The sequence below is a fragment of the Chiloscyllium plagiosum genome, unplaced genomic scaffold (assembly GCF_037043375.1).
Source record: "Chiloscyllium plagiosum isolate Xiang-an unplaced genomic scaffold, Cpla_swu_hap1 HiC_scaffold_24, whole genome shotgun sequence".
In the NCBI taxonomy this organism is placed as follows: Eukaryota; Metazoa; Chordata; class Chondrichthyes; order Orectolobiformes; family Hemiscylliidae; genus Chiloscyllium; species Chiloscyllium plagiosum.
The window spans coordinates 27,297,388-27,321,563 of NW_028270162.1; the positions used below are offsets into that span (position 1 = coordinate 27,297,388).

General features: G+C 39.7%; 1 protein-coding gene across 1 annotated transcript in view; it reads right to left on the minus strand.

Annotated features, from left to right (window-relative positions):
- LOC122562633 (uncharacterized) overlaps nt 1-24,176 on the minus strand; it is a 244,370-nt gene that overhangs the window by 121,987 nt on the left and 98,207 nt on the right. Inside the window, exons 8-11 of the mRNA XM_088000000.1 lie at nt 21,515-21,575; nt 20,991-21,126; nt 17,901-18,089; nt 8,618-8,652 (exon numbers count right to left, since the gene is read on the minus strand). Of these exons, the coding sequence (XP_087856126.1) occupies nt 8,618-8,652; nt 17,901-18,089; nt 20,991-21,126; nt 21,515-21,575 (421 nt within the window). The remainder of the gene's footprint in view (nt 1-8,617; nt 8,653-17,900; nt 18,090-20,990; nt 21,127-21,514; nt 21,576-24,176) is intronic.

The window sequence follows — 24,176 nt, forward strand, 5'->3', positions numbered from 1 at the left end:
AATTAATCTTTTGCGACATCTAAAAGGTGTTTGTTATAGTTTTAATCATTATTTTTTATGCTAATGATAGCAACAAAACAGATGAACTGGCTTTAACTGACTTTTGTGATCTTGCTATTCACTTTGTGTTTTTGCTTACAAAGCAACTGCGATTACACTGCACTGTAATTCAAGACATGGAAAGCACAGTTTTCATTCAAGCCCTTCAGTAGCATTAAAGTGCCTATGCTTTAATTACAAAATGAACATTCAAGTGACACTATAACCCAGAGTGCCTCTCCAACTAATCCCTAATATCTACTTATTTATTGGAAATATGACTTGTTGCAAGATAGCCATTATTTTTAATTAAAGGCTAATTCAGCCCAAGTGAGAATACAAAGTCTATTAATACCCAACAAAACCGACTAGATTTAGTTAGAAGCCATTTTAGCTCAGTTCGCTGGATGGCTAGTTTGCGATGCAGAATGATGCCAACAGCATAGGTTCAATCCCCACACAGATTGAGGTTACCATGAAGGAAATCATGAGCGCCATGAATAGGTTGAACAGTCAAGGTGTGACATTTTCCATACCCCTGCCATAGGAAGAGAATAGAAGACTCCCAAGCTATTCAAGGGATAAATTCTCAATCAGTAACTAGAAGTCGGAACTTTGATGCAAACAATGTTGTGTCACCAGCAAATAACTGAAAAGAGTATCAAAGGAAACTGGTAGATATCGAACTAAAACAGCTATATCCAGTACTCCAGGTTGGCTTGAAACATGATTACCCTGCAATTTTTTTCAACCTTAAAATCTGTGTCTTTGTTCATGCATGGCTAGGTAGCTAGAACAAACAAAGCCAAAACCATTGAATACAAGTTACTGCTAAATTTAAACTATTACACCAATCCATTATTGGGGTATTTCCCACAGGTCACTTTATAACACTGATTTCTGAACATTTTCTTTCTTTGTGAATTTTTTCAGGTTATTTTTAATTCCAGTGGTAATGACCTGGAACTTATTTCTGCTTCCAACATCTTTGCAGGTGGCAAACAATGATTTTAAAAGGAAGCTGGATGGACACTTGAAAGAAATGCATGTTATAACTATGGAAATCCAGAGGAGTGGGCTGACAGGATTGCTGTAAATATCCAGCACAGACTTGATGGATCAAATAGCTTCTTTCTTCACTGTAGATGACTGTCAGGTTATTAGTTTGCATGTAGAACATCCAGCTACCCTATATTATGCCACTTGCAACAGCAGCATAGTAAAACAGAACAACTGACGCATTCAATCTATGTGCACTTCTGTCTGAAGGTGAAAAGGAATGGTTATTTGATGCTACGCATTAGTCTATCTTTGAAACCCTGAAAACTCCACCAAAATGGGGGTCAGCTTACATGCAGTCTACAAAAATAATTACCAGTCATCATGTTGAATTGGCAGCAGCTTCAACACAAAAAAGTTCACAGGTCTTAAACTCCTATGTTTTGCAACATGTTCCATATCATTGCGATTCCTTGCAATTGACAGAGGGAAACACACAATTGTGGTGCAAAAAAGTGAAAATTGACAATTAATAACCACAAATGTGAGCTTCGCATATAGCAGTTGAAAAACAGGACTGACATATATGCCAAGTATACGCTGAAACAAGATTCTGGCCAAAGGGTCTGGGTTTATCTTACAGGGCAGGTCAATTTATAGGCAGTTATGGTAATGTAATTCCTTTTTGAATGCTTTGATTGAACACATCTCCACCATATTTCAAGGTAGTACTTTCCAGATCCCAAACACTCACTGTGAAAACATCTTCCCTCACATTAGCTTTGTTTCTTTGGCTAAATATATTAAATGTGTGGTAAGGGCTGGACATTTTATGGTAAAAAATAAGCCAGAAAGTTGAATTATGGATTGTTAGTTGCATTTTTTCATAATTCAAAAGGAAGAGAGAAACAGTGTGGTCATTTGATGGTGATACAAGAGCATATCATTTTACTAGAGGCTTGATGGAGATACTTTTGTGGGAGACTCCTGTCCCTAGTGTCTTTGAAAACAAAGGTTACTGCCCAGCAACAAGGTCTGGATTGGTTCTAAAAAGTAGCTTGTCAGTGAACTAAAGGGAAGAGAGATCAGTTGGGACTCTGACTTTCAAGACTGCCAGTAAGTAAAATTCTTCTTCCACTCATGGAACCTTTTTAATTGAAGAAATAATGCTCAAACATTTTGCAAGAAAGAAAGAAACTTCTAACTCAAGCAAAGATCGAAGTTCAAACTGACTGGCCACTGAATTGTGGATTACTGCAGTCAACATGTTATTATTGGTAAAAACCAAAATAAAACTTGAGAAAGTCACCTAAATTTTCCCTTTTGAATTGGACTCCAACCTTTGAGCTTTTCTACCTATATATTTTCTTCCCACAATACTCTGAGTCATGGAGATGTACAGCACGGAAACAGACCCTTCGGTGCAACCTATCTATACCAACCAGATATCCTAACCCAATCTAGTCCCACCTGCCAGCACCCAGTCCTTTTCCTCGAAACCCCTATTCATTTACGCATCCAGATGCCTTTTAAATGTTGCAATTGTACTAGCCTCTACCACTTCCTCTGGCAGCTCATTTCATACATGTACCACCCTCTGCGTGAAAAAGTTGCCAGTTAGATCTCTTTTATATCTTTCCCCTCTCACCCTAAACCAATGCCCTCTAGTTCTGGACTCCTCCACCCCAGGGAAAAGACTTCGCCTATTTATTCTATCCATGCCCCTCATGATTTTATAAACCTCTAATTAGTCACCCCCCAGCCTCTGACGCTCCAAGGAAAACACAACAAGTTTAACCTCTCCAAACAGCTCAAATCCTCCAACCATGGTAACATCCTTTTAAATCTTTTCTGAACTTTTTCAAGTTTCACAACATCTTTCCAATAGGAAGGAGACCAGAATTACACACAATATTCCAACAGTGGCCTAACCAATGTGCTGTACAGCCGCAACATGATCTCCCAACTCCTGGCTTGTCTTGTCTGTCTGGCCCTTCCTATTTGTGAATGGATAGGAGTTTGTACTTTGATTTAAAGGGACTATAAATTGGTATATTTGGAACAGATAACCTCTAACATGTTGTTATAATAAGGTTTTGTTACTTGTTCATCGATGAAATGGTTTGAGGTTCACTTATCTTAGACAATGGTCACAAGTCAGACATTAACCATCCTAGAAACTAAATTGGGCATATTTTACACTTGTGAAAACTTGTAGAAAAGTATGACTCGAATTGAAGCACATTATTCCCACTAGGGTCAGGACAATGTTCCATTTGGTTCTCAACCCTTACTAATGGGAATGGTTTCTGGACCATTTCTCTATTCAGACCACTCGTTTGAGAACCTCCAGCAAACCTCCTTTCAATAATTCTCTTCTCCAAACTATGTAACTGAAATTCCTCATCCCTGAAACAAATCCCATGAATCTTTTCTGCACTCCTCCAATATCTTTGCATTCTTCTTAAAATATGGTGCCCTGAACTGGGCACAATTGTCCAGTTGAGACCCAACTACTTGTCTATACAAGATTAACATAACTTCTTTGCTTTTTAACTCTAAAAGTCAAGGTCCTCTCTGAATGCCTGATGAAGGACTTATGCCTGAAACGTCGACTCTCCTGCTCCTCGGATGCTGCCTGACCTGCTGTGCTTTTCCAGCGCCACACTTTGTGACTCTGACTCTCCAGCATCTGCAGTCCTCACTTTCTCTTTAGGTTTTATTAACAACACCCCAACTTGTCTTGCCACCTTCAGTGATTTATGAATATAGTCACCAAGTCACTCTCCTCCTGCAGACCATTTAGAATTATAACCTTTATGTGATATTACTTTGCCAACCCCTTCTTCGTAAAATGAAACATTTCACACATCTCTGTATTCAAGTTCATTTGCAACTTGTCCACCCATTCCAGACTATTAAATGTCAAATTCACTGCTTTAAACATGCAGATAGATTTTCATACAAAATATGAAACCTCTGCACTGTCAAGAACATTTGTAAAGAAACCAGATCTTTCAACACAAGTTAACCATATTTATTCATTGGCTAAAATATTACTCCTCAGGTGGTTAACAAAAGATATTTATATCTTGGCACAGAAGAGGGTGAGGTTGCAAATCATGATTGTATTTTTCAATGTGTCACACCAAGAGTAAGACTGCAAGCATTGAATACTATCTCACATTGGAATGCATGCATGCGCATTTAATCTCCACTGATCAGAGAAACCTATTATCTTTGACTCTTTACATTTTGGGAAAAATATAACAGAAGTCAATCAAATAATGAACAAAACCGCAATTGTGCTTTTGCATTCATTCTGCTTTCCCCCACGCCAATAAAGTCTCTGGGTGCCTTAAGTATAACCAAAAGGCCCAAATTCTTGATGAAGGGCTAATGCCCGAAATGTCGACTCTCCTGCTCCTCTGATGCTGCCTGATCTGTTGTGCTTTTCCAGTGCCACGCTTTTTCACACAAATTATTTTCCACATCATTCAGCAGCATTTAGTATTTGGCATAAAAGTCAACTGAATTTTTAAAAAATCCTTTGCTCTTTGATCTGACTAGAACAGCAGAATATTAACAGGAAACTAAGTTGACAACTTCCCTTTAAAATCAGGTGAGTTAACCTCGGTGACATCACAATAATAAAATAGAATTAACATCTCTTTGACTTCAGAAACTTCTTCATATCTTATTTGGCAAGAAATACTACCACTAAATATCAACACAGGCAACAACCTACTGCACATTTGATTAGGGAACAATTGTTTTAACTAATGAGGTTCATTTTCTGGGACACAAGATACTACTACACAAAAAAGAATTGTGAAATGATGCTATGAGCATGTGAAGTTGGGGGCTACCAGTGAGAAATGACAAAACTTCCTTTACTGGATTTCTTAAAACATTATCCATGAATATAGCACAGACAGTTCACAGCTCAGAAACACAAACATATTTTGATACTTTTTGTTGTTTAAAAATAGGTTTAACATTGTAAAGTATATACACAGTGGATAAAATTGACAGGATTAGTAATCCAGAGGGCATAGGTAAAATTTTAATAAATATGCAAGGCAGCCAAATAATCAGGCCAGCTACCACCTCAGTGACTAAACTCTGCGCAAGAAATTTATGGAGAACATTCCTGATTGATCCGCCCAGCAATTAAGGCCCTTCAGTGGTAAATGTAATGCAATGTAAAGACCTTAATACACCACTGGCGTGGTAAGGTGATATCCTGGCAACAGAAAATAAGTGACAGTCTTCTTAAGTGGGAAAGCACCTCTGGGGAAAAACAAAGTAGTACAATTCTACTGTCTTCTAATCATGACCCTCATCCCCAACAACCCCCTTATCAACTAAACCGTAACCACCACCCACCCTCCCAAAATGGCTCCAGTTTTGTTGACTGCGATGCAAAGTTGCCAGTGTGTTATTCCAGCACTGCTTCTGTTGGTCTCAAATGGCCAGTAGCTTCAAGTAGGAACTGCCAATCATGGCATCTGATTAGACAAGAAGCCCTAGGTCAGCACTTAACCTGGGAGGCTCTGTCACTCGTATGGCAGAGAATTGCTTACCCTTCAAGCCACTTTCCTGGTAAAAATGAAAAACCGATTCATAAATTTAAATCCCACCCTCGAAGCTTTCAGAGTGCAAATTTAGTTCATTAAAAAGTCTCAACAATAAAGTGGGCGACACGGTGGCTAGCACTGCTGCCTCACAGCTCCAGAGACCCGGGTTCAATTCCCACCTCAGGCGATTCTCTGTGTGGAGTTTGCACATTCTCCCCGTGTATGTGTGGGTTTCCTCCGGGTGCTCCGGTTTCCTCCCACAATCCAAAAATGTGCAGGTCAGGTGAATTGACCATGCTAAATTGCCCGTAGTGTTAGGTGAAGGGGTAAATGAAATGGGTCTGGGTGGGTTACGCTTCAGCGGGTCGGTGTGGACTTCTTGGGCCGAAGGGCCTGTTTCCACACTAAGTAATCTAATCTAAAGACAACAGCAAAATACTTTGGATACTAGAAATCTGAAATGAAGATATTGGCCAGTTTCCCCTCTTTCTGGATGTGTAATCCAATACAATTTGGATGCTTGGCTTTATTGGCCAGTGCATTAAGTATATGAGTTGGAAGGTCATATTGTGGCTGCATAGTACAGTGGTCAGGCCACTATTGAAATACAACATGCAATTCTGGTCTCCCTGCTATTGGAAAAATGTTGTGAAACTTGAAAGGGTTCAGAAAAGAATTACAAGGATGTTACCAAGGTTGGAGAGTTTGAGCTATAGGGAGAGGCTGAATAAACTGGGGCTATTTTCTTTGGAGCGTCAGATGCTGGGGTGTGACCTTATAGAGGTTCATAAAATTATGAGGGCCATGGATAGGATAAATAGGCATGGTCTTTTCTCTGGGGTGAGGGAGTCCAGAACTAGAAAGCATAGGTTTAGGGTGAGAGGGGAAAGATTAAAAAGGGATCTAAGGGGCAGCTTTTTCATGCAGAGGGTGGTGTGTGTATGGAATGAGCTTCCAGAGGAAGTGGTGGAAACTGGTACAATTACAACATTTAAAAGGCATCTGGATGGGCATATTAATAGGAAGGATTTTGGAGGAATATGGGTCAAATGATGGCAAATGGATCTAATTTATTTAAGATTCTGGTCGGCATGGACAAGTTGGGCCAAAAGGCCCGTTTATATGCTGTATATCTCTATGACTCTAAATTTCAATTCACTCAACCTAGTACCTCAAGTGCGTGGCTATTACATGTAAGTCTCCTCATGGAAAGAATCACAATCAAGACAAACTAAGCCTTCATTTGACATCTAGACACATACACCTTCAGCACAGGTTACTGACTTTTATCAGGAGCAGCTGGGTGCTTAGTCAACTATAAAAACTGTACTTGGAAAACCTAACAGAGCCTGAATTGGGGATGGAAACAGGAATTTTCATACTCCCTGGTTAAACTGGACTAATCATAAACCCAAATGTGCCACTTTTCTGGCCAGTCTTAATGGTGACTGATATCAGAGTTGTATGAATACTAAAAATATTGTAGGAATAGTAAAATCACAACAGCAAACCGTTATGAATAAAATACCCAAGATAAATTTGGGAAACTGTGTTCTCAGGTTATGCACAAGTTAAAAAGTTTTGAAAAAGTACTCAGCATTTTTAGACAAGCTACATCCTCATTTAAGTTGAAGGCTTAGACAAAACTATTATTTGAAAACAAAGCACTTAATAAACTTTCAATCTTAATTAATCAAAATAATCTTATTTATCCTTACTTATCTCAAGCACAAAATTAAAGAGTTAGAAACATGAACATTAATGCAAAAATTAGTTTCAGTAAAACTGCACATCTGTGCCAAAGCATCTAGTCACATATAATGGTGAAGTGTTGATTGAGATACTGACAGTTCACCAGCGACCTTCAGTCTAAAAACAGATGCAACATATGGAAATAATCTGCATGAGCCAGTCTGCCTTAAGCTCAGAAAAATGTGGCTGGGAGTAAAAGAAAATACTTTAATAAGGACAATTAATATACATTATGATGTTTAAGAACACAAGGAATATTCAAGAATTGCTACCTTCATCAAGTAATAAGGCTAGCATTTCTGATCCTCATTATAGTTTCATATTTATTACATGCTGAAGACCGTACTTATAGATTCAATTTCTTTCCAACTGATCTTATTTTATTATCCAGGCCTTCAATATCTTAGCATTTTAAATGTTTTTTTTCCAAAATTCTATATATAGAAGAAATTAATTGTTCAGTTTTAATTAGTTACATACAATGCATCTAGGTAGGTATAAAAGGAAAAAAGTTTGCAATCAGATGAATATATTTAATATGTGCACAAATTAAACCAGATTTCAAGAAACTGCAGATTCCTTATGAAGTATCAAAATATCACAAGGAAGGCTAAATTGCAAGGTCCCAAAATGAAAAAAAAACAAAGTTAATAAGTCAAATATAAAATTCACAAAGCTTAATGCATTCCAAATTTGAAAATTTTAATTGCCAAGTACTGTACTACTCAATATATTTGCAGGCAACAGCAATCATTTAATTTCAGATCCATACATCCAGAGGGCTGTTATCCTTTGGCTTCGGTCCAAAGTTCAACAAATTCTTATTACCCCATTTTGAACTGGACTGTTTCATTCTGTTTAAGTCGACATTCATTGGAATCTTTTCTCAACAGACACTATCATGGGAACCTGGATACAAGCTAATGAGCTTGCTGTTTTTTTGACTGCTTTGATAAATTGTGTTTTAAAGATTTGTCATTTAAAGATCTGGACTATTGGTAACATTAGACTTGTTTTTAAAAAATGTGTCTCATGTTAGGTTGTGTTTGTTCCTGCTCTCCTCCATGAACCAAATGATACATATTCAAACATCAAATTAAGTGACCTTGCAGATCAAATGCGTAACTCAAACGTTTGGTCAAATAAAAAGCATAATTGCAGAATCTTGCAGTTTTATGCAATTATTTGGTAAGTAAATCTTGCTAAATTACTCTTGTTCAACTTCCTCAATAAGAAATTTCACTTACCTGTGAGATAGTAAGCACCAGCCCATTGAATGACCCTGGGAAAAAAACAGCAAAAGAAAGTCAAATAATAAATGAAATAGGTTATTGGCAAAGCCAAACCAATACATGGAGCTTAAATTTGATCATTTAAAGTCATTCATTCATCCAAATTGTTGTATTAAGCAAATCATATAAATTAGGCAAAATAAATGAATATGGAAATTTAGTCTTAAACAATCACAAATCACAGACTTGTTATGGTGCAGAATGCCATTCAGCTATCACATTTTCACCACCTCTGATTGAATAGGATGGCTTTGTGCCATTCTTCTACTTTGTCCTGGCAGTGATTTGAATAGAGGTGATCATTAAATATCTCAATCATACCTGCTTGCAGGCTGAGCATTCTAGAGCCTAACTACTTGCTGCTGAAGTTCTCATGACATTTGTTTCTTTTGCAAATTACCTCATCTCTTCCCTTACGTCCTTGATCTTTTTATGCAATGGACCTTTTTCTCCTGTCTACTCTATCCAACTCCCTTGTAATTTGCAAACCTTCTAACACATTTCCTCTCCAAACTAAAAAGAGTCCTTATCTTCACTATCTTCATAACTGAAACCATTCTTGTAAATCTCTTCACAATTCTCTCCAATGCATGCACATACTTACTGAAGTGTGATACCCAAATCTGCACACAGTACTCCAGCTACAATTTAACCAGCGTCTTACACATGTCCAGCATAACCCCTTTGTTCTCGTACTTGTCTATTAATAAAGCCCAGGATACTATCATGTTTTATGAAACTGCTCTACTTGTTCTAGCTTTACTGACTTGTACACATACACATCCAGATCTCTTACTGCTCATGGACATTCATTTTAGTACCCTTTTGTGTAAAGGTCCTTCCATGCTCTCTCACATCATGTCACTTCCATTCGAGAGTGAGAGCAAGAGACAGACACAGACACATACACAGACTGTGTGCATGCACATGTATATTTTGGAAACCTCACTGGGCTAGTAATCCAGAGACCCAGGGCAAGACATAGATTTGAATCCCACAATGGCAGATAGTGAAATTTTAAGTCAACGAAATCTGAAATTCAAAGCTCGTCTCATGCTGAGCATGTAAGCATCATTGATTGTCAAAATCCATCAAGTTTACTGATCTCCTTTAGGGAAAGAAATCTGTTGTCCTTACCTGGTCTTGCTCATGACTCCAGACCTACAGCGCTTTGATTGACTCAACTACACTTTGATTTGCTAGACCATTTCACTCAGTTCAAGGACAATTAGGGATGGACAACAAATGCTGATCTTGCGAACAGCACTCCCATTCTACGAATATGTGAATCTCAGGAAAGCAAAAGTTGCCCATCCCTAGTTGGTGACTTATAGACTGAGCAATACAATTGCACTTTTTTTTTGTTTCCTACCTCTGTCCTTGATTATGCTGGACAGTGTCTTTCCCCACCATTTCTTCGCTTAATCATCCATCCTCCTTTTCTTTTATTCTTACATTGCCTGGAGACCCTATATCCAAGAACATTTCACATTCAGTGCTGCTCTTTATTATTAGAATCCCTACAGTATGGAAACAGGCCCTTCGGTCCAACAAGTCCACACAGACCCTCCAAACAGTAACCCACCCAGACCCATACCTTAGTATCCCATATTACACCTGGCTAATGCACCTAACGTACACACCCCTGAACACTGTGGACAATTTAGCACAGCCAATTAACCTAACCTGCACATCTTTGGATTCTTTCTTGAGCCAGACCTTAAATAATTTGGATTATCTGAATTAATTATACAGTGAGGTTAATTATCACGAAAATGCTGACTGCTCTTGCTGGTTATTATAACCAAATGTTGAGAGAGTAATTCAAGTGCCTGAAACCATTCAATCCTGTACATCGAAAAATCAGAATCCCTACAGTGCATAACTCACTTAGTCTTCACAACCATGGACACTGCACAATTTACCATGGCAACAAAGAGGCTACATTTTTGTATTTGTTACAAAACCATTTTGTAAATTGCCTTTGGGTATCATTTCAATGATTGCAATCTACAGTCAATATAAACTTCCATAATTATGGGAATGACATTATTCCAATTAACTTATTAGTGAGTTTTACTGAACTTGAAAAATGAACAACCTTGTAGAGCCAGATTTTATGTAAAGTGTTCATCATAGAACTATTTCAACAGACACAAGGCACCAAATAAATTCATATATGTGAGTGTTGCTGGTTAAGCCAGCATTTATTGCCCATAATTGCCCTTGAGAAGGTAATGGTGAACTGCCTTCCTGAAACACTGCAGTCCTTCGAATGTTGGGAGCTCCACAGTTCTGTTAGGAAAGAAATGCCAAGATTTTGACCCATCAGTGAAAGAATGGCGATACAGTTCCATGTTTGGCTTGGATGGAAATTGAGGTTAATGGTGGTCTTATGCACCTATTACCAGTGTCCTTCTAGGTATTGGAGGTCCCACATTTGGAAGATGCATTTGGAGGAGACTTGTTGAGTTACTACAGTGCATTTTGCAGATGGTGTATACTGCTGCTACTGTGCATCTGTGGTAAAGGTGGTGTAGAGAATACCAATCAAGCAGGCTGCTGTGTTCTGGATTGTGACAACCGTATTGAGTGTTGTTGGTGCTGCAAGTGGAAAGTATTCCATTACACTCCTAACTTATGCCTTTTGAACACGCTTTGTGAAAAGTGGTGATGAATTACTTACCACAAAACACTCAGCTCCCTGACTTCACCTTATCACAGTACTTATATTGTTATTTCAGTTCAGTTTCTGGTCAATGGCAACCCCCCTAAGATGTTGATAATGGGGATTCAGTGAGGGTAAAATTCTCTCTTGTTGGAGGTGGTCATTACATGATATTTGTGTATTGCTAACACTACTTGCCAGTTAACAGTCCAAGCCTGGATGTCATCAGGTTTTATAGCATATGAACACATACCGCTTCAGTACTTAACGTTCAGCATTCATGACTACTTATGTAATTATCATTGGGTGTTCCCACTTTGACCTTACAATGGTCACTGCTGAAGCTACTCTTAAGAGCGCCTGCAGCCATTCCCTATGGCTGGAATAACTGACTTTCATCTACCACAACCATCTTTCTTTCTACTAGGTATAATTCCAACCAACATCAATCGGTCCCCATGGATTCTATTTTTGTTGGAGTTCCTTATTGCTGTATTTGATGAAATTTGGTGAAATGCAGCCTTGACCTCAAGGTTAGTCACTCTCACCTCTGTAGTTCAGCTCTTTTGTCCAAGGCCGCAAAGAGTTCAGGAGATGAGTGGCCCTGATGGAACCCAAACTGAGCATCAGTGGACCAGTTATTGCTGGACAGATTTCAGTCCCGCAAAGGAAATCAGTCAAGTAGGTGGGCTTTATGAACAATAGATAAGATTTTTAGTTCCAGATTTTTATTTATTGAATTCAAATTCCATTTTCTGTGATACTACTCAAACTCATAATGCCAGAGCTTCGCCCAGGACTCTGGATTACTAGACTGGTGATAATACCACTGAGCCACTATCACCTCACCACTAATTTTGTAATTATAGCCAACAGAAATTATTTCTATGCAGTTTCAATAAACACTCCTGTCCTTAACTTTTAAAGATGCAATGTTCTTTAAAAAAGGAGCATGTTCATTCAACTTGGTTTACAGCATTGTAATCCAAATAGATTTAGGTAATTTGCCTCCCATAGCCAGCTGTTTAAGTGTTTTGTACATAGAGATTTTATGACCATTTAGATAAGTGGATGGGAAGTCAGACCCAGAACAGCTCCAGAACTTCAGAAATGTGCTCCAGGATGACTCTACTCAAAGTCGGGAAAATTCTTTCTGTAGTCTTAATTTAAAGTACATAATGATCAACATGTTTCATCCAATTTTCAAGTCTTATTCAGTTATATTGCATGAAAATTAGTTGAATAAATTTCAGTTTAAACCACAATCAAAAACACCAAAATTGCATTGTACACAAACTTGAAGATACAACAGACTTCAGTGCACTATAAGCAGAATGCAAGTTTAAAAAATAGATTGACAAACAAAAAACTTTTGAAGAGAAAACAACTTTGTTTTTTAAACAGAAAATACAGGAGGTACTCAGCAGGTATAATAGCATTTGTGAAGGAAGAGTGCTCATGTTTTAGATTGATGACTTTTCATCAGAACTGGAAAATTAAAAATGTGATACATTTTAAGAAAATGAAAGGAGACATGGCAGAAAAAGCTTAAAAGGGAAGGTCTGTGTTCAGGTTAAAGTCAGGACAGATTAAATCACAAAAGGGTTTGTGGTGCAAGTCCTAAGGGAATTGAAATAGAGCAAGAAAGAAACACTGAAAAAGAAGAAATTGAAAGTAGAGGCAGTGATAATGGTCTGATATTATTTAATTCACCATAGGATCTAGAAAGCTGTAACATGCATAATAAAAAGACATGGCGCTATTCCTTGAGATTACATTAAGCTTCATTAAAATATTGCAGAATGCCAAGGGCAGAGAGGTTAGCATGAAATCAAGATGCAGAATGAAAATGACAGGCAACTGGAAACTCAGAGTGATGTTTGCAGCCCGAATTAAGTTGTTCTCCAAAATGGTCAGGCAAATTGTGTTGATTTGCCTGTGTAAAGCAGACAATAAGCTGAAAATGTAGTGTATTGTAAGTGAAAGGAGTGCACAAAAGTCATTGATAATCTGAAAGAAGTGCCTTCGACAGTTGTTATCTCTCTTGGGAGAAAGCGAGGCCTGCAGATGCTGGGGGAGAAAGCGAGGCCTGCAGATGCTGGAGGAGAAAGCGAGGCCTGCAGATGCTGGAGGAGAAAGCGAGGCCTGCAGATGCTGGAGGAGAAAGCGAGGCCTGCAGATGCTGGAGGAGAAAGCGAGGCCTGCAGATGCTGGAGGAGAAAGCGAGGCCTGCAGATGCTGGAGGAGAAAGCGAGGCCTGCAGATGCTGGAGGAGAAAGCGAGGCCTGCAGATGCTGGAGGAGAAAGCGAGGCCTGCAGATGCTGGAGGAGAAAGCGAGGCCTGCAGATGCTGGAGGAGAAAGCGAGGCCTGCAGATGCTGGAGGAGAAAGCGAGGCCTGCAGATGCTGGAGGAGAAAGCGAGGCCTGCAGATGCTGGAGGAGAAAGCGAGGCCTGCAGATGCTGGAGGAGAAAGCGAGGCCTGCAGATGCTGGAGGAGAAAGCGAGGCCTGCAGATGCTGGAGGAGAAAGCGAGGCCTGCAGATGCTGGAGGAGAAAGCGAGGCCTGCAGATGCTGGAGGAGAAAGCGAGGCCTGCAGATGCTGGAGGAGAAAGCGAGGCCTGCAGATGCTGGAGGAGAAAGCGAGGCCTGCAGATGCTGGAGGAGAAAGCGAGGCCTGCAGATGCTGGAGGAGAAAGCGAGGCCTGCAGATGCTGGAGGAGAAAGCGAGGCCTGCAGATGCTGGAGGAGAAAGCGAGGCCTGCAGATGCTGGAGGAGAAAGCGAGGCCTGCAGATGCTGGAGGAGAAAGCGAGGCCTGCAGATGCTGGAGGAGAAAGCGAGGCCTGCAGATGCTGGAGGAGAAAGCGAGGCCTGCAGATGCTGGAGGAGAAAGCGAGGCCTGCAGATGCTGGAGGAGAAAGCGAGGCCTGCAGATGCTGGAGGAGAAAGCGAGGCCTGCAGATGCTGGAGGAGAAAGCGAGGCCTGCAGATGCTGGAGGAGAAAGCGAGGCCTGCAGATGCTGGAGGAGAAAGCGAGGCCTGCAGATGCTGGAGGAGAAAGCGAGGCCTGCAGATGCTGGAGGAGAAAGCGAGGCCTGCAGATGCTGGAGGAGAAAGCGAGGCCTGCAGATGCTGGAGGAGAAAGCGAGGCCTGCAGATGCTGGAGGAGAAAGCGAGGCCTGCAGATGCTGGAGGAGAAAGCGAGGCCTGCAGATGCTGGAGGAGAAAGCGAGGCCTGCAGATGCTGGAGGAGAAAGCGAGGCCTGCAGATGCTGGAGGAGAAAGCGAGGCCTGCAGATGCTGGAGGAGAAAGCGAGGCCTGCAGATGCTGGAGGAGAAAGCGAGGCCTGCAGATGCTGGAGGAGAAAGCGAGGCCTGCAGATGCTGGAGGAGAAAGCGAGGCCTGCAGATGCTGGAGGAGAAAGCGAGGCCTGCAGATGCTGGAGGAGAAAGCGAGGCCTGCAGATGCTGGAGGAGAAAGCGAGGCCTGCAGATGCTGGAGGAGAAAGCGAGGCCTGCAGATGCTGGAGGAGAAAGCGAGGCCTGCAGATGCTGGAGGAGAAAGCGAGGCCTGCAGATGCTGGAGGAGAAAGCGAGGCCTGCAGATGCTGGAGGAGAAAGCGAGGCCTGCAGATGCTGGAGGAGAAAGCGAGGCCTGCAGATGCTGGAGGAGAAAGCGAGGCCTGCAGATGCTGGAGGAGAAAGCGAGGCCTGCAGATGCTGGAGGAGAAAGCGAGGCCTGCAGATGCTGGAGGAGAAAGCGAGGCCTGCAGATGCTGGAGGAGAAAGCGAGGCCTGCAGATGCTGGAGGAGAAAGCGAGGCCTGCAGATGCTGGAGGAGAAAGCGAGGCCTGCAGATGCTGGAGGAGAAAGCGAGGCCTGCAGATGCTGGAGGAGAAAGCGAGGCCTGCAGATGCTGGAGGAGAAAGCGAGGCCTGCAGATGCTGGAAGGAGAAAGCGAGGCCTGCAGATGCTGGAAGGAGAAAGCGAGGCCTGCAGATGCTGGAAGGAGAAAGCGAGGCCTGCAGATGCTGGAAGGAGAAAGCGAGGACTGCAGATGCTGGAAGGAGAAAGCGAGGACTGCAGATTCTGGAAGGAGAAAGTGAGGACTGCAGACGCTGGAGGAGAAAGTGAGGCTGAAGAAGGGCTCATGCCCGAAACGTCAATTCTCCTGCTCCTTGGATGCTGCCTGACCTGCTGCGCTTTTCAAGCAACACATTTTCAGCTGTTATCTCTCTTGAGCTTGTATGAAAAGATGCCTTGGAAAGGGAGGGAAAGTTGCGGGTGATTGAGAAGTGAATAGGAATGTAATAGGGGCAACAATCCAAAAAAATCACTAAACCGCCAACATAAAAGCAAATCCAGGCTGCAGTAAACTAACAAGGTTGTTGAAATGGAATAGTTTTCAAAAGGATAAGGTCTGCAGGCAAGTTGTCAAATGAAAAAGGCCACATTGAACACACAAGAAAAACTAACACTTACATTTATAAAGGTTTTCAAGGTTTGTATATATTTGTAGCTTGTATGCCAGTTGCAGTTGTGTGCATTCCGCCAAGCTGGGAAGTTACTTTCCAGACATTTTGTCCTCTTTCTGGGTGACATCCTTAGTGCTGTGGAGCCTCCTGTGAGCAAAGGTGGCGTACAAGATTCCATGCAGAGACTGCATGAAACACTATGTCCGTCAAACAGGCAGACAACTCGTGATATGCATTCATGGACATCAACTAGTCAGTAAACATCATGACCAGCTATCCTTCGTATCCATACACACGGACAACAAGTATCTCACATTCAACTGGGACAACACAACAATAATAGGACAAGCCAAACTGTGGACAGTCAGAGAATTCCCAGAATCATGACATTCATCCACAGACTAATAAACACATTGATCTGAATCCAATATACTAACCACTGTAACGAGCAACCACAACCAGACGGACAACTGGAAACAGCAGGAACAAAACCCTATAAATTCTAGCTTATACAGTATATCAGTGCTTCACAGGAGGCTCCACAGCACTGAGGATGTCACCTAGAAAGGGGACAACGTCTGCAAACCAACTTCCCAGCTCGGCGAACATATCCAGAACAATTTAAGAACAAGTTGAAAATTGCATCTTCCAGACATCTTGATGCATAAAACTAAGTATTCCAAAGTTTGTGCGAAGATTTGTAGCTCGGGTGCTCGTTGCTGTGGTTCTGTTCGCCGAGCTGGAAGTTTTTGTTGCAAACGTTTCGTCCCCTGGCTAGGTGACATCATCAGTGCTTGGGAGCCTCCTGCGAAGCGCTTCTTTGATGTTTCCTCCGGTGTTTATACAAACCAACACAAACCAACAGCCACGCTCAGACAACAACTCACCAGAACGAAGGACCCGATACCAAACATGAGCAAGACGAATGTAGTGTACAAAATACCATGCAAGGACTGCACTAAATACTATATAGGACAAACAGGAAGACAGCTAACAATCCGCATACATGAACATCAACTAGCCACGAAACGACACGACCAGCTATCCTTAGTAGCCACACACGCAGACAACAAGCAACATGAATTCGACTGGGACAACACTACTATCATAGGGCAAGCCAGACAGAGAACAGCCAGGGAATTCCTAGAGGCATGGCATTCATCCACAAACTCCATCAACAAACACATCGACCTGGACCCAATATACCAACCATTACAGCGGACAGCTGAAACTGACAACCGGAAGCGGCAGGGACAGACCACTATAAACACCGGAGGAAACATCAAAGAAGCGCTTCGCAGGAGGCTCCCAAGCACTGATGATGTCGCCTAGCCAGGGGACGAAACGTTTGCAACAAAAACTTCCAGCTCGGCGAACAGAACCACAGCACTAAGTATTCCATTCATTAAAATTTACCAACCTGTATGACTGTGCATTTTACATCCTGGGAGGTTTACGTACAGTGTAATTATGGGACAATGGTTTAAAAGGTCAAGTTGATTTTGTTCAAAAAGCATGCCAATTTTTTTAAACAAACCAGAAAGTAATGCAGACATAACGGGCTCATATTGAAATGAGAAGGCATTAGTAAAAAAAAAGTAAAGTAATTATTAGAGATGTTTTCCAAGCTTGGAATTGACATATTTGTAGGAATATCAAAAAAAACATTACATAATACTTTATTATTACTCGAAAGCTGAAATGTTCTAATAATGCCCAAGTATTAATTCAAGAGATAGAGATTTACAGCACATCTTTTGATTCACAGCATTCTCTTCCATAAAATGGAAATTAATTTTAGTCTTCAAAAAGGTTTTAATCATTTGATTTTTGTTTGTTAGAGTACTGTCAAAAATCTAAGTAATATCTCCAGCCATAAATGCTGGACAAGTCAAAGTAATTAGGCATGTTAATACCTCAAATACTCATTAATGCCCTCAAATAGCAACACTTCTTCAGGAACTGACTGAATATACAGGAGATAGATATAAAGAAATTAAAATAATTTACAAGAGATATTTATCCATAATGTGGGTGGAATAACAATTTTTGCAAATTAATCATTTAGAATTCAAAATCCTACTGAACAATACCTTCTGCCAAAGCCAACTTTTTTCCAATCAGATAACTTTTATCTATTCCTTTGTCATACTGTTCTTCAGATTTCTTTTCACTACAGAAAGTCCTCACAGTACGAATGTTAGAGATGGTCTCTTCTGCCGTTGCACCAACAGCTGCCAATTCATCCTGAAATCTTTTTCGTAATCGCTTCACAAACTCTCCTGGGTAATCAAGATAAACCAACCTATGTTAACACCCTCTCAAAAATAATTTACTGAGCAGTTTATTTCATTCTTTTGTTGAAACATATCTTTTTGAGAAATGGTGAAACATAATAATGCAACATTTTATAAATTCCCCTGCTTGGTCAAAGTATTTTGTTCTAATCTACCACAAATAAACTCAATGACTAGAACCACATTGCAACTACATGCCACCAGGCAACCTAACTAACAAATCCTGAGGGCAAGTGGCATCTCAAAAGAATAAGTGACAGAAATAAATTTTTACATCAAACTTCAATGGATGTTCTATAGACATATCTTTGAACAAATGTGTATAATAGGCTGTTGTAAAATTCTATAGTTCAACAGAAACAATGTCAATACCATCCCTGGGCAAATGAAATATCTCTCTCAGCTTTTTAAAGTTTAGACTGGCAGCTGACAAGTGGTCACTGATTGCCTGGTGTCAAAACTGAGTAGGCAGTCTGTTAAGCTGGTCTCAGACAACTGATATTCTGGGAGTGCATTTAGAAATTACTGAGGTCTTGGGAAATCATGATCAAATTTTGAACAAAACGAATCTCATAAAAACCTTTATTTTCTTGCACTACCACTTGTTCTGACTTGCAAAGAGACATCACTATCATGTTTCATTTCTAACATTTCACAGAAATAATCTGTATTTCTCTCTGTTTTGGAATGTATAAATTTAAAACAGTGAAAATTGAATTACCATCATTGATTATTCTCAGACTGGCAAATAATTGGAGATGGTGTTTCAAAGGGATTGGAGCTGGGACCATTGTTTATAACCTACATTAACATATTGGATGGACGATTTCTATATTTAATGAAAACAAAAAATTGACAATGGAATAATGCAAAAGGAAGAAAGCCATAAAATATAGGAATATACTAGCTGAAAGCCTATCTCTCAAGTTTATTCGCAAATAATTTTAAATGTAGGCAAGTGTCAAGTGTACACTTTGGTAGGAAGATCAAGTTAAAAAAACTGCTCAGGTAATGAGATGAAAGAGCTAAGGGATTGAAAGTTTAAAATACACAAAACATTAAAACTAGTGACACTAGTTAATCAGGACACCATGAAAACTACAAATCTAGCACAGGAGCAAATTTCTAGAGTGATAAAATTGAGAACTCATGCTGATTGGGCATGTCACCTCTGTACTCCCTTTAGATCTCTGATGACACGATCTTCCCCACAGCATCCTTCCTGCCACTCACTTGCTATCACTTTGCACATTCCTTAAATTCCACACAAAGTCAATGAAGAATATTTTACATCCTTGGGGGATGAAAATAAACCCCTCACCATCTAACAATGCATTCTGACCTCTAGGGAAAAAAACTTTTATTACTTGTAATTCTATTAGCCTGCGCCAATGAATCAGAAACCACATCAGAAGGGACAATTTGTTATTGAATTTTGTTGAAATGGTCCTTCATTCTCAGATTAATGGAACATGTACTGTGCTGAAAACCAACGAGTGTTTGAAATTTAGCCAAGCATTCGGAGTAACCACAGCTGGCTAACCAATCATCTATTTTTTACAAAGGAAACAGGTGAGAATTTAAACTTCCAAGCAGAGTACCTGTTAATCAACAGAAATGAGACAAAGTGATTACACAGTTTTCCCCCAATGTCCAAATCAGAATGCAAAAGAACTGCTGTTTGCATTTACTCCACTTTCCCCTCACCCCGGTGTTAAACCAGATGTACAGAAAAATAAAAACTAGCAAAACCACTCAAATCACAGATGAAAAGATGATTGCACAGAGTATTTTGCAACATTTTTCACTGTATCATGGTGTTTCCTTCACTGTAATCGAATTAAATAAACAGTCAAGACTGGCTACACTTAAACTTTCAGAGTGTTCCGGATTCCTCAACAGACTTGTTTTTGTACAATGTGACATGCTTTCAATGGGCTTCCAAAACCCCATATCACCAAACGCATATACACAGAAATCAGATTTTTGTTCCCCATACAGAATAATAATCCAAATTTAGTAGGAACATGTATGAATTTTCACAGTATGTATTCCCAGTCCAGAAACAGGTGACAGAAAAATTATGTGGGGCAAAGTCAGGGCTTTATTTTTGAGGAAATTGAAGCGTGTCTATTCAGGCACAGAAATTCACCTTCTCACACAGATTAAAATTTGGCCTTCTTGTCTCCATACTATAGATAAGATTTGAAGTCACAAAAAGAGTGTAGTAGAATGTTTAGCGATGATAACTTGAAAAAAATGAACACGTTTGCAGATACACAAAAGACAAGGAGTTGCATGACAGAGGTTTTGGAAATGATTAAGAGGTCAATAATTACATTTTAGAAATGTACATACTTGTTGGGGCTTCCAGAGAGGTGAACTAATGAAAGTCTTTAAGACTATTGGAGCTTTTCTTAGGGTAGAAGTTGGTGACTAATAAAACAAAATAATTCAGAAGGAAGCAGGGAGCAGCTAGAATGCAAAACTCATAAGAAGTATTTCTGGCAATTAATAGATGCCATCACAGGAAGGTGGATAAGCACATGGGAAGGGACTCCAATATGCAGCATAAATAGAGGCACAAACGTCTTATACTCTGCAAACATTGCATAATGTTTTATTCTAATATTGTTATGGCAGAACGGGAGCATTAACCTGCAGCTAGATCTATGAAGCAAAGTAATTCAAGTCAATCAGTAATAGTAAAGTTAAAGATATAGGAGAAAAAAATTATTTAACACAACTATTAAAGAAAACAAAAAGGAAAATGAATCTAATAAAAATGATGGCAGCATAGCTGATCATTCTAATGTGAATGTGATTTAAAAATGACTATTTCCTCTCTCTAGTAAACAAACGGCATGAGGCTGAAATTCAACTCACCATATAGGACACCTCCAATTGCTACAACTGGGATAGAGGCCAGCAGCACTCCAGTCAACGCTGGGCTTACAACAAACATAAGAACTATAGAACCTATTATTTGAAATGTGTATCTTAGCAACATGGACAGATTCACCTGCAAATAAAAACAATGTAAAATCGTGACTTCTCCATTATCTTATAATTTATATCAGTTTATTCATAGCTTGGTTCACTTCTAATAATCATACAGATGATAAAACACTACACAGAATAGAAATATCATTTAAAAATAATGATGTCAAGGCCAAAGTTGGACTTGCCATATGTTTACCTTACAGTGATCGCATATCAGCTAAATGCAGTGTTAAAGGTGTTGTCATTGACATTTATAGGTACACAACATAAATATTAAGTGGTATAAATTCCATGCTCTTATTTCTGATTTTTTTTTTGAGAACGAGAGATAAATACAAATAAATTTTGCTTTTTGCTTCACACACTTGTTATTACTATTTTATGTTGGTGTTTGTTCTTACACTTACTGTTAAAGTGCTCTGAATGATCTGAGTATCAGAGGATAAGCGATTCGTCAATTCACCAGTTCTGTTAAAAGAGGAAATGTAATTAAAGTTAAAAATTTAGCAAAAATGTACATTCAACAAAAGTCAGATGTTTATGAGTTTAGTTGCACATCAAGTTGGACTTAAATGAACTAATGTCCATAGGCTGAAAACACTAGATCCCAAATAATCTAGATAAACATAATGCAACTGTAGTTTGTTCTCCTTGTGATTTGCATTATCACAAAAATCTAACCCCTCATTTCAGAACTTTGGGGCATAATTTCAAATGTTCAGTTTATTGTTCCAAGACTAAAAGGTGGCACACACAAAGAGGTTACTGAAGATGCATTGATAGAAACTAATTGATGAAAAAATCTTTAAAACCCGAGTCAAGCCTCCTATATCAAGGCTTATGCCAGATCCAGCTATTTTGGTCAGCACCACATTTGCTTTGTACTTATTGCTGCTATCACTTTGCCTCTGACCTCAATACCCTTTTGAGATATACCTGTATCTGGCTAAAATTAACACCTGAGCTATCTAAATTGATACAACCAAAGCTGGAGAAGTGTACTGTACTCTGGTCTCACTATTCCACTGGTCAGAACACTAAAAAATCCTTTTCCCAGTTACCAAGATGGCCAAATATATACCTTGTCCATAGCGAGTTTTGAGAAGATTTGTAGCTCACGTTGAGATTTTGGATGTAGGTTTGCTCGCTGAGCTGAAAGGTTCATTTCCAGACGTTTTGTTTCCTTACTAGGTAACATCTTCAGTGGACCTCATGCGAAGCAATGCTGAAAATTCCTGCTTTCTATTTATATATTTGGGTTTCTTTGGCTTGGTGGTGTTATTTCCTGTGGTGAAGTCACTTTCTGTTCCTTTTCTCAGTGGGTGGTAGATGGGGTCTAACTCGTTGTGTTTGTTGGTAGAGCTCCTGTTAGAATGCCATGCTTCTAGGAATTCTCATACGTATCTTTGTTTGGCTTATCCTAGGATGGATGTATTGTCCCAGTTGAAGTGGTGTCCTTCCTCATCCGTATGTGAGGATACTAGTGAGAGAGGGTCATGTCTTTTTGTGGCTAGTTGGTGTTCATGTATCCTGGTGGCTAGTTTTCTGCCTGTTTGTCCAATGTAGTATTTGTTACAGTCCTTGCACGGTATTTTGTTAATGGCGTTAGTTTTGCTCATGGTCTGTATCGGGTATTACATATTTATTAGCTGCTGTTTTAGTGTGCCTCATGATGCCAAGGGGTCTGAGTAATCTGGCAGTCATTTCCGAGATGTCTTTGATATAGGTGAGAGTGGCTAGGGTTTCTCGATGTGTTTTTTCTGCTTGTTTGGGTTTGTTGCTGAGAAATCGGCGGACTGTGTTCATTGGGTTCAGAGGAAAATCACCTATATCGTGTATTCAAAAAGAATGGGTACCTAATGAACAGTCTGCCGATTTCTCAGCAACAAACCCAAATGAGCAGACAAAACACATCCAGAAACCCTAGCCACTCTCCTCAACATCAAAGACATCTCGAAATGACAGCCAGACTACTCAGACCCCTTGGCATCATGGTAGCCCACAAACCCACCAATACACTAAAACTGCAGCTAATTAACTTGAAAAACCCTATACAAACAATGAGCAAAACTAACGTAATTTACAAAATAACGTGCAAGGGCTGCTATAATGAGGTAGTTCCATTCTCACGCAACCTTGCATTACAAGAAAATCACATATCAACGGTGCCATTCAACCAATGGGATCAGAATCGCGTTGTAACCAGTACACACTAACGGTTTGCACTATAGAAAGTGTCCCCAAATTTCGAATTAACAAAACGCACATTATAGCGGAACGACCTGTATAAAATGTTTGTCTCTCTAAATAATTTAAAATACATGATTGAAAAGTCACTTCAGGGAAGAGAAAAAAATTCTCTTGTTGCAGAAGTTCATTTTTTTGAAAAATAGAAAAACACGATCTAGTTATTTTTGAAGCCAAAAAGGGGCTGAACGTTCCAAAATCTGTCACTTATGTTCTGCAAACATTCTTGAATGACTAATGAAATATGGTCATCTTTGCAGTCTTGGCAGACACAGCTTACTTTGGAAATATAATATTGGAGTCATCACCTACAATCAATTAATTTCTCCCTCTCAGGAACAAATAGATAACATCCTAAATTCAACAAGAGGCTCTTTTCAGAAACAGGAGATCAACTGGGTAGTCCTTACTTACACACTTCTTGTTCCCCATCTATTTCAAAATATCAAAGCACTTTCCACCAAGTCATTGATCACAAAGCAAGCCATTATGTCATGCGATTCATAGGAATCCTTGTTAAAAAAAAATCTAAAGCCCAGTGTGATTTTTCAACACTTCTTTTAAACTACACAGTATTTCATCAAAACTTAAATTAATTTCTCCACAATCCTTACATTTTTAGTCATCTAAGAAATATCAAACATAAAGCACATTAGTAACAAAATCTACTACTAAATGAGCTTTTCAACTATTGAATATATTTCTGCAAGAAAACAGTAAAAATTAATAGCATCAAGTGAAACTTGGATAAATAATATGTTTAATCGAAATTCCTCATCGGTACCATTTCAGCTATTTTAAATTCAAAACTAACTCGATCCT